Source organism: Gavialis gangeticus, unplaced genomic scaffold (genome assembly GCF_001723915.1).
Source record: "Gavialis gangeticus isolate Ggan-Ray unplaced genomic scaffold, GavGan_comp1, whole genome shotgun sequence".
In the NCBI taxonomy this organism is placed as follows: domain Eukaryota; kingdom Metazoa; phylum Chordata; order Crocodylia; family Gavialidae; genus Gavialis; species Gavialis gangeticus.
In genome coordinates, this window is record NW_017729024.1 from 161,559,050 (window position 1) to 161,570,417 (window position 11,368).

At 42.6% G+C, this 11,368-nt stretch overlaps 1 protein-coding gene across 1 annotated transcript in view; it reads left to right on the forward strand.

The window, feature by feature from the left end:
* Positions 1 to 6: 6 nt before the first annotated feature.
* The window catches only part of LOC109297914 (atrial natriuretic peptide receptor 3-like), an 80,783-nt gene continuing 69,421 nt past the window's right edge, over positions 7 to 11,368 (forward strand). Inside the window, exons 1-2 of the mRNA XM_019517993.1 lie at positions 7 to 213; positions 4,685 to 4,807. Of these exons, the coding sequence (XP_019373538.1) occupies positions 87 to 213; positions 4,685 to 4,807 (250 nt within the window). The 5' untranslated portion in view covers positions 7 to 86. The remainder of the gene's footprint in view (positions 214 to 4,684; positions 4,808 to 11,368) is intronic.

Below are 11,368 nucleotides of genomic sequence, written 5' to 3' on the forward strand. Positions count from 1 at the left end.
TCGTGGCGCTGTTCCGCCGGCAGCGCTGGGCCCGCGCCGCGCTGCTCTACGCCGACGACGCGCAGGAGCGCGACTGCTACTTCGCCATGGACGGCGTGCACGCCGCCTTCCAGGACGACGCCGCCGTCCAGCTGGCCGCGCACAGCTTCGACGAGCGCGGCCGCGCCCTCGACCCCGACGACCTGGTGCGCTCCCTGCAGGCGGCCGACAGAGGTGAGGGCGCGCCCGGCGGCCGGGCCGCACCTGGGCGGGGGTGGGGGCGCCCTGCGGGTGAGGCGGCCGCCACAGAGGACAGTGCGGTGCTCCGCTGCGCTGTCCTCTGTTGACCCGAAACCCCGCGCCTCTGGGTCCTCTGTTTTCCTCTTCAGGTCATCAAGTGATGACTGGGTCCTATAAGATCCGGTTTGTAGCATTTAACACCTAGGGTGCATGCTATACTCTTGAAGAAAAAAATAGAGGACATAAAGGCATGGGGTTTCATATCAAGAGAGGACATCCACCCTAGTGCTGCCAGCGGCTCCTCCGCATGGTGACTTCTTTTGGAGGATCCCGAAGAAGATCCTTAGAGAGGTGGTTCTCAAACTTATTCCCCCCCCTCCCCGGTGGACCACTTGAAAATTGTTGAGGGTCTTGGCAGACTACTGAATAGACTTTTTTTTGTTCTACAAAGCAAAGTGCACACTTTAATATCCATAGTCTTACCTTTCTAATGTGATGGATGTGCTTGTTTTCTTAAGCAAAATTCTGGGAAGTCAGGTATAATGTTCGTCAGCATTAGCCTTAGGTTGCCTTTCTGCAGGCCGCCTGAATAGAGCTCGTGGACCAGGGTGGTTTGCAGATGAGTTTGAGACCCTCTGCCTTGGAGGATTTCCTCATGTTCTGGCAGGGGTGGGACAGCAATGCTGGTGCCCCCTCCCAACCCTGACACCTTCAGACCTGCACAACTTGTCACCGGAGATGCCAAACGGAGACTCATCCAGGCTGCTGTCCTTGTTCCCACCGCTCTGCTGCTGTGTCCCAGGCAGTGCTTTCAAGTGACCTCTCCCAGGACCCACCATGGCTCTTTTGTGTTGTCTCCTGTTTGTATTTGCATGGAGAAGCTTTTCTCCCCAGGTACTACACAGCTGCCTTTTAGGCTGCATCAGTTCAGCTAGTAAAGGGGGGCAGGGGGCACATGCCCACCCTGGAGAAGTTTTGAACCAATTCTGTTGCCTTGCTCCTTGCATATGGGTGGCCTCCAAGGGTCATCACAAAGGGCCAATTTCTGCTCTTCTGGGTCAGTGGGTATTCAGCAAAGACTCATTCTTACACACCACCAGTGTCCTGATGGATTCCAATCCTATATACTGTAGGTGTGGGTGCGCACGATAACATTAAATACTATAAACCCAATCTTATAGGACCCAGTCATCAATGAATTTAAGTGTCAGTAAAAAGCACACAGGCTTTTATGATGTATTTGAGCACGGCAGTGACCCAGAGACTTGAATACACTTTTTGTTTCAGGTGCTCAGAACTTGTAGGGAAATGCACACGGAAATGCATGTTTCCTTTCTCTCTCAGGAGCAGAGAGAGAAGCAGGTAGGAGGGAGACCGTAGAGGCACTAGGAAAAGACAGCTGAGAGGGGATATATTTTGCTTGCCTCTGGAAAAGTTAAGACATGACTCCACCTCAGTTGAGCCTAATGGCAATTCTCACTGACTTCAATGGGAGCAGGACCAAACACTGGGTGAATTCCTGGCTCCGCTCAAGTCAGTTGAAATGTTGCCATTCACTCCAGTGGGGCTAGAATTTCATCCTTTGTAATGATGGTAGTATTTTGTATTATAGTAGAAATCAGTTTACTTGAAAAGAGCTGCTTTGCCAACAAGACTGAAAACATGCATCTGCCCAAAGGCAGATTTTTGGACTGGACAGCAAATCTGTTGCTTATTCTGCAGGGGTTTTTTAGTGACTCTGCAAATGTTCTAAAGCTGAGCGAAGACCTTTTCCTTTTACCCTGCTGAGTCTTACTAAGGAGGTCCCTTCCCTCCTCCCATTCAGCAGACCCCTTAAGAACTGCGTAAATAACAAGAACATTTTTGGGAAGCAGTTAACAGGGAAGCATATGAAGTACAAGCTCTTCCCTGTGCACAGAAATAGTGCCACCAACTGACAGCAAAACAACAGAGAGGTAAATAACTTGCAAAATGTCTTGAGAAATCATTTCTAGATTGGATGTATCCTATATCAGTAAAATGCTTGTTGGGTGTATCCTATATCAGTAAAATGCTTGAAACTATATTGGAACAATCTACATGTTTTAAATACACTTGACTAACTGTACTCCCAAATTAAAAGTTTATTAATTGCAGCACAGGTTCACAAGCATGCCAACTGATGATAATTTTCTGGTACCAGCAATACTAAGCTGCTGCTTCTTTTTTTAAAATACCTTTTTAAAAGGAAAAAAAGAGAACTATTTGAAGGAGGCACTAAACGGATATTGGTCGCAATAAAATTTACCCTAAGTCTCACTGGAGATGTACATTTAAAATTATTTTTAAATATCCAGAAAAATACCACCATATTAAGAAAAAATGTTTTCTTTCCAGTCCAGATAAACACCATGTTTCATTTAACTCGGGCAGTTAGCTAGACATCATGCCATATGTCTGCATTAGGGCTTTGTAGTGGTAGTGTAGTAACACTGGTACCAATTTCTTTCAGATGTGCAGGGCCGTAAATAAGTGAATTACAATACAGTACCAACTGATGGATCTTTCTTGCTCCATTCAGGAAAGCATTTATGTAGAAGCTTAAAATTGAGGAGCTGCTTAGTGACTTTCCTAAATGAATTAAATGCAACAAATTGCAGCCAGGGAGAACAGACAAGCAAGGGAAAAGATCCATTTTTAATTAATGTAAGTTTTACAACTGCTTGGTTTTCTTAATGCTTGAAAGCATAACACTTCATTTACAATAAGAAAAGAAAAGGTTTAACTGTAGCAAAAGAAATCAGTTGAACTTCTAATCTCTTCTTGTGTTCTATACATCGCACACACACACTTCGACAGGAGAACTACAGCAGTATAATGACTTTGAAAAGCTGTACTTTAAGAAAGAAACTATGAATCTGAACATTCAAAATGAACCTACCAAACCTTCAAGTAACACAAAATGATGAAGAAAAATGAATGTTTCATACAAAACATGGTCTTTTTATTTATGATTTCCAAGACCAACTCAGCTTGCCAAAGCTTTCAGTGATTAGTTCAACAAAGCTCACTGCTGAGTTTTGTTAAATTGGCCTTGTGAGTGCAAACTGGCCCCAGTTAATAATGCTGGCCAAAACACCAGTATTGCAAACATTTATGCACATGTCTAATTTCAGTACAGAAACAGCCCTAATAACTTCATTGAGCTTACTCACATTTGTGGAGTGAAGCACTATATACGGTCCTTCCAGGTTCAGAGCTTTAGCCCATGTATTAAAAATATTGATGCTGAACCTATTTTGCTACATATGCTTTGCACCAATTAAACTGTATATACTAGTAAGTTATACTTGCAGCCAAGTAAATGTAATGTACATGTTTGAAAGCTTACAGAAGAGATTCGCATGCAGTCTAATTGTCTTTAGAAAGTATGGGTGTATTTCTTATACACACTAAATATCATTTTTGTTGCTGATGTTTTCCTGCTGTGCTCAAACCACATCCAAATAGCTGTTAGTTCCCTGGCATTCCTTTTGCTGCTCTCAAACTATGACTTATCAACACATTTTAAAGCAGAATTTTTTCCCACTCATAGTCATTCCTTTTAATCAAGATCATTAACTGGTGCTGTGGGAATAACTTTGATTTCACTTTCAGGACAATAATTTAATAGTACATGTGAATGAGGAGAGAAGCTAGAAAATATTTTTAAAAGGCCTCTCACAAGTATTACAGTTGTAAAAAGTGAAATACCCACTTTGACATATAGTGACTACACACTGCAGCACTTCTCCAGCAAGTGGTGCAAAACAGAATGCTAAGTGCATCTCTGCATTTAAATTTTGAAGTAATACAATTTTGCTTGGAAAGTAGCTCTCAGGTCTTAACAAGGCTGGCCTCTGGGAATGTGATCTGCTAGTGTGGGCCTGGGTGACTGGACAGAGCATCTTTGAATCAGGCTACGGCAGTTCACGTTTTAGCAGATAAGAGTTTGTATTTGACTTCTGGGTCATTACAAAATGAGACCTTGAAACTTGTAATAAATTGTTTCTCCATGTCAAAGAACTCTGCAAAAGGAAATTTAGAATGATACCATTTCATTTCTTAATCTTGAGATTACCTTGAGATAATTGTATATAAACTTTAAAGCAATAATAATGTTTTATTGTTGCAATACAAGTTATGAAATTACACAAATAAATGAAACTCATCACACAAAGTAAAAAATAAGATAACATTTGGTCTTAATACTTGTGTTTTTCAAAGAGGTGTAAGGGCCATATGGCTCTCAGTGTGAAGTAGATGCCTACCTCCCATAGCCTTCTTTGAAAATCCCAGCTTTATTTGTTCATTCTGTTGTCATGTTTCTAAAAATGTTGGGAGGACAGTTCAGGTCACTGTCTCTGGCAATGCACACGCTTAACAGTCTGTTCCCATAGGTTTCAAGAACAGCTTCTTATCTCTGTTTTCCACTTTCCTCCACCAGTTGTAATAATGTGTGCCAGTGGTGATACAATAAGGAACATCATGTTAGCAGCTCATCGTCAAGGAATGACCAACGGAGACTACGTTTTCTTCAATATTGAACTCTTCAACAGTTCATCCTATGGTAATGTTTTTTTTCTTTTTAATCCCATTTGGCAACATCTTCTGTAAACATGATAACATTTTTAGATTTGTGAGTCTTAAAATACACCACCACTAATCTTAAAATATACCACTATCTCTGCCTGGCCTTGTAGTTGACCTCCACTTGGATTATGATATCAACAAGAAGGAAAACAGAAGTCATAGCTTTAACTACTTCTGGACTTAAATGAAGCTGTATGAATAAATAGACGTTTTAGTGCACAAACTCCCTTTAGAACATAAGAAAATAAGAACTGCCATTTACTGGGTCAAACCATCTTACCCAGTATCCTCTGTTACACAATGGCAGAGACTGGAGGCTGAAAGGGAGAGTGAACAGGGTCTGACCAGAGTTTTTTTTCCATTGTTCCTCTGTCACTTGCAACCTCTAGCACTTAAGGTTTAGGAAGTTCTGACTCGGAGACTGTACCCCAAACTCCCATGCTTAATTGCTACTGATGCCCCTTTCCTGCAAGAATTTGCCCCCTTTTTTTTAATCTGGCTACATTGTCAACTTCCACAACTTCTTGCCACATGAGTTCCATACTTTAACACTCTCCTTTTATTAGTTTTACACTTACTGGCTTCATTTTATGACCCCTAATTCTTGTATTGTAAAAGACAGTAAATAATAAATCCCTATTTCCTTGCCCTTCACCATCTGGTACTTTGTAAACCCTTCCTATGTTGTCCACCCTCAAGCATGTCTTTCTAAGTGGAAAAGGCCTCTCTGGTCTCCCCTCATGGAAGCCACTCCATACCACTAATCATCCTCGTGGTTCTTCTCTGGATCTTCTCTAGTTCTTCTAGCTCCTTGTTGAGGTGTGGGGACCAGAACTAGTCACAGGGGTGAAAGCACCATGGATTTATAAATGGCATAATGACACTTGCTGTTTTCTTCTGGTGAAACTGCACTGAACAAAAGCCATGATTATATCGGCCAGTTCTCCCTGCCTGCTGTTCCATTATGTATATTTCATACACAGTATAATGATTTAGATTTAAGTTTTGTAATTGAAAATCTTGGGTCTCTGTTGTGGGCTAGAGTCAGACAATGAATGGGCAGTGGGCAGCAATGACATAGGGTGACCAAGACAGAGGGTCATTGTTAAGGGCAGTAAGGGTTTGCCTCTATCACTGACAACACAAGTCTGAAGTTTCAGAATCTGTCACTAACTGGAGTCTACAGATGTAACATTCTTTGGTAGTAGACTGAAAACAGTTTCTGCAAAAATGCATACTGGCATTTGGTTTTAGTATGCAAACCGAATGAGACATGGCCAGCTCCAATCCACTGGAGCAGGATCATTTAAATTAAATAAAAAGTAATACTCAAGCAACCAGTGTCTGCTACCAGAGTTTTAAATAATATCAGACAACTGAACTGGGGGAATTCACTAGCCAGGAACCCAGAGATTATTCAAGTGTTAAATACATTTTGAACAGCAATAAGCTCTTCTGCAGGTGTAGAAAGAATATTCTCTTCATTTCAATTTACTTAAGTTTAGTTCGATGTTCATTTAGAGTTAAGAGTCCCTATGTGGGAGTTAAAATAGGAGGAAAGTTTGCTGTCCTTTTCCAGTCTTTGTATAAAAGCAGGGTGTAAATGAGATCTATACATGGTAAGGTCTTGAAGGATGTGGTGACACACAGCAATCATTTAAATTTTTTTTTAAAAATCACTAGTATTTCCTTTGTCTAGAAAAGTCAATGAATTTTAAAAGCAAAATATATTTTGATAAACTGCCTTTTTTGCATAGCCAGCACACACAAAGTAGCCTTATTTAACTAACAAGCCATTTCTAAATGATGATGACAGGCATTTTAAGCCAGTTCCCAATATCTATCCAAAAGCAGTTTTATATTAACCGCAAGTAAAAATTTAATCCTCGTCTGGCAAATAAAAAAAGTCATCCATCACTATCTAACTTTAAAATGCAAGGATTAAGAATCTGAACAGTTATATATTCATTTATATGAAATCCACATATGCAGATTTAGCTAATCAATGGGATATAAATAAGTAGGACTAACATATCACAACAAATGAGAATCTGCTTTCTTAGGGAAATTACTAAAAAGCACAGATGTAAAACCAGATTAAAAAGTGAGCATTTCAATAAAAATGTCTTACTTTCTCATTTGAATCTTGATTCAAAACGGGTGATTTTTAAATCAAACTTTGAGCACTGTAAACTGAAGGAGTGAGGGCTTGCCTGGATCACTAGCCACAAAAGCCAAAGTCCTAGGATGAAGTCCCAGCCCTACTGAAGTCAGTGGGAATTTTGCAGACCCGCATTTGAATCCCTAGCTGTGGCTGGAAACCACTGATTTAATAACTACTTCAGTTTTTGATGGCGCATAATTACTACAGACAAACATTGCTGTATTTAGTCTTAGCACATGGCTGAAGCTCACTCTATTGCAGTGCAGTCACATACACAAGATGTACACACACATGTTGTAATTAATTCAAATTTCTGTGCCCAAGGACATATCTATTGAAAGGTGTCCTTAGTTGGTAAAGCACATTTTCCCAAAGGTGACTTGGCACCCTGATGGCAGAATTAAGGGAACACTGTCTACTTGAATTTTTTATGCCACTAATTTAAGAAATTACCTTCTGATGCAGCATTATTTAAATAGCATTTCCTGCCAATAAAAAATTCCTGTAAAAGAATCATTAAGAGTTTTCTGCTTCTCTGATGTTAGAAGGGTCTTTCAGTGTGGGGAAAAATGACTACCTATGGAAGGGGAACAGAGAAACTGACTGTTCACAAATTCCTGTTAAATGCATAAACAGACAGAAAATACAGAGAATCCCCCCGGCACTAGCCCCTTTCAATTCCAGTAACCTGAGGGTATTACTGGAACTCTAAGAGGTACAGACTTGTAAGACAGACCATGATTTACAAACAGATATTGCCCTTTTAAACAAAAACAATTATCATTTTTTTTTTTTTTTGTCCTTTATTGTTCTTAAAGCTTCTAATTTGTAAAATTAAAAAAAAAGGCAGGTATGTCAAATGCTGAGACAGTAATAGCAGCTTTCTTCTTTCTTTTCTTAGAAAGTATTTTAGGTGGTGCTCTGAGGTGTCGGCCCCCAGCAAAGGGCTTTGAAAGGACATGAAATGTGTGAATTACTTTAGGAATTTAATTAAGTAAATACAGCTGTTAGCTCCACAGTTACAACAGCTTTTCAATTGCATAGGATTATGTCGGAGTACAGCACAAAAGTCTGTTCATGGTTATGATCAGGCTGTACCAATATGATGGTTCCTTGGGACATAATTCTTCACCTTTTGGTCCTCTTCATGCGTAAATGCAAAGCCATGGCAACCATCCTACGTATTAGAAGGTTGATGGAAGTTCTCCAAGACGGTAGTCTTTCAGATCCAAAGATCTGGCTCTGGGAGGGGTTTCCTGACCTCAGCTCCTCAAATATGTGGTCAGTGTTCTGTCACATTCAGGGCCAGGTTTACACTTGTTATTGTCTGGGGGCGAGGGGGGACTGAACGGAGGAGGGAGGACTTGTTCCTGTTTCTGAACAGGATGAGGCCCTTGGTTATTTTTATCATGAATTTGTCACTTGAACTGGCAGTAGTATCACCTGGAGCACATGTATTTCTTTGGACAGAAGGAATACGTATGCTTTCTCTATGTGGGAATAGAAAACTGTGCTGCTTGGAGCATATTGTGGGTCTGTCAGCTGCCTTCATGCACTTTTCAGAGAGATGCTATGGAGAGTTTGCTGTAAAAAGAGGCTAAATTAGTTACTGTTAGGGTAACCAGGGTCTAACAGTTACAACCTACAGCTGTGAAGAGGATCACTAAGCCAAGAGTCATGGTAGCTTAGAACCTCACAAGAACATGTTGTTGGCCTTTCATAGTTTTCGTAGTAGGTAGGGTCGGAAGGGACCTGAGCAGATCATCAAGTCCGACCCCCTGCCATGGCAGGAAAGGATGCTGGGGTCAAATGATCCCAGCAAGGTGATTGTCAAGCCTTGTCTTAAAGACACCCAGGGTAGGAGCCAGCACCACTTACCTTGGAAGTTGGTTCCAGACCCTAGCCGCCCTGACAGTGAAGTAGCGCCTCCTGGTGTCTAGTCTGAATTTACCCTCTGCCAGCTTGTGACTGTGTTGTTATTATTACTAGTCACTCCTGGTAGTGCTCGGGGGAACAGGGACTCTCCCAATGCCTGCTGGTCCCCTCTGATTAGTTTGTAACAGGCCACTAGATCCCCTCTCAGCCTTCTCTTGTGGAGGCTGAACAGGTCCAGGTCCTGTAGCCTGTCTTCGTAGGGCCTGCCCTGCTGCCCTCTGATCATGCAAGTGGCCCTCCTCTGGACCCTCTCCATGTTGTCCACATCCCTCTTGAAGTGCAGCACCCAGAACTGGACGCAGTACTCCAACTGCGGCCTGACCAGTGCCACACGGAGGGGGAGGATCACCTCTCTGGACCTGCTTGAGATGCATCTGTGGATGCACGACAAGGTGTGATTGGCCTTCCTGACTGCACCCCACGCTGCCGGCCCATGTTCATCAATGATGACTCCAAGATCCTTTTCTGCCTCTGCACTGAGGAGAAGGGAGTTCCCCAACCTGTAGGTATGGTGCTTGTTCTTCCTCCCTAGTTCTTCCTCCAGCAAGTGCAAGGTGCTGCACCTAGGGTGTTGAATCCCATCTTATTCTCATCCGCCCACCCCTGTAACCTGTCTAGGTCCAATTGTAGCCTATTCCTTCCTTCTTATGTGCCCACATCCACCCACATCTTAGTGTCATCAGCAAATTTGAACAGGGTGCTTTTTACCCCCTCATCCAAGTCACTGATGAAGATGTTGAACAGTGCGGGCCCGAGGACCGAGCCCTGTGGAACCCCGCTGCCCACACTGTGGGTGAAGACTACCACATCCAGCGGGGGCGGGGGGAGACGGAGAGAAAAGAAATGGGAAAGAAACGGGGAGGGAGAAAAGAAGAAAAAAAGGAGGAAAGAGAAAGGAGGAGGGCAACGGCTACGTTGCAGGGGTACGTAGGCAATTTATAAGCCTAATCTTTGCCTTGAACAGCCTGCTGCAGCAGGGGCAGAAAAGCAATGTTGACTGGGTACGAGAGGTTTTCATTTTCCTGGCCACGCGTTTCTTTACTGCTTCTGCCATGCGTTGCTGTTCGAAGACCAGTGCTCCATTCTGGATGGATGACCTCCAGGATGGATGGTCATGAGCGATTTGCACTCATGACTCCAGGTCAATGCCGAAACTCTTTAGGGACAACTTTAGGGTGTCCTTGTACCACTTCTTTGGTGCGCTGCGAGAGCGTACTCCATTTGATAGTTTGCCGTAGAAGATTTTCTTCACAAGAATGTATGGCACAAAGAAAAGCCAAAAAGGGGGAAATGGCTGGTTAATAAAGAATTAGAGAAGGTCATGGATAAATGCTGCCAAGATCATAATATGTAAGGACTGTAGATATGAAGCAGTGTCACAGTGCTGTTCTTTAGGAAACAAAGACCTTTCTGGGATAGGGGAGATAGTGGAAGGAAACTGATGTTTAACTTGGCTCTCATCAGGGGCTAGATTGTGCCTGTACCACAGCCCTTTGAGGTGGCAAATAGCTGTAGGGTCCCAGAAGCAGCACAGGGAAAGAATTTGTCTTCTGGGAAGTCCTGTTCCACTCGCTGCATCTCCTGTGTTCAGGGCAAGAGGGGGAGGGGAGTCATATGCTGCTGACATGAATCCACTTGCCTTATCCCAATAATGTCTGAGCAGCATCACAGCACATTAGGGAGTAGGGCAAGTAGAACTCTAGGTCCCACCCACTCTTCACCCAGATGCTTTTGGAGAAAGTAGAGGATCCATGAGACTTCACATAGGACCTGAAAACCTTACTTCCCTTATACCATAATGTTGGCCTGATGTCTGAGTCAAGGCTCGTGGAAGTTGTGGTGCCTGGCTGCTGTCAACATTGGCCTCTTCTCTTCCTGGAACTGAACCACTTTCTCTTCCCTTGCTAAGCGAGGTGACCACATCCTCCCTCATCTCAGGGCCCTCTGTGTTTCTGGATTCAAAACCTCAACACCTAGTTGTGTTCTACTTCTAGGCTTTGTACTTTTAACCACCAGTGGCTTTTTAATTCCAAAAATAAAAGCAACCATCTCGCATTTAATTATTTTTAAGTGCTTACAAGCATGTTGTTTATGACAGTGTTATTCTCTCAAAGCCTTTTTATTGCTAGCATAGAATAGAGTTAGAAACTGATCTAAGTCAAGGGGAGTCTTTCTGTTGACCTCAGTGGGTTTGGGACCCGGCCCTCAGTGCCCAGCCAATTCACAGGAAGTTCTCGGGACATGATAGGTCCAGGCAGGGAAAACCATTTAATAATTAAACACAAGTCACCTGCTTCTAAATTTAAACTCCAATTACAATTATTTGAGTTAAATTGGCCAACTGCAGGCATTAGGCATAGGTGTGTACACTGCAGGAGAAGGCATGCTTGTTGTTAGGGGGTTGTTTTAAATTTAAAAAAAAAAAAAAAAAAAAAAAAA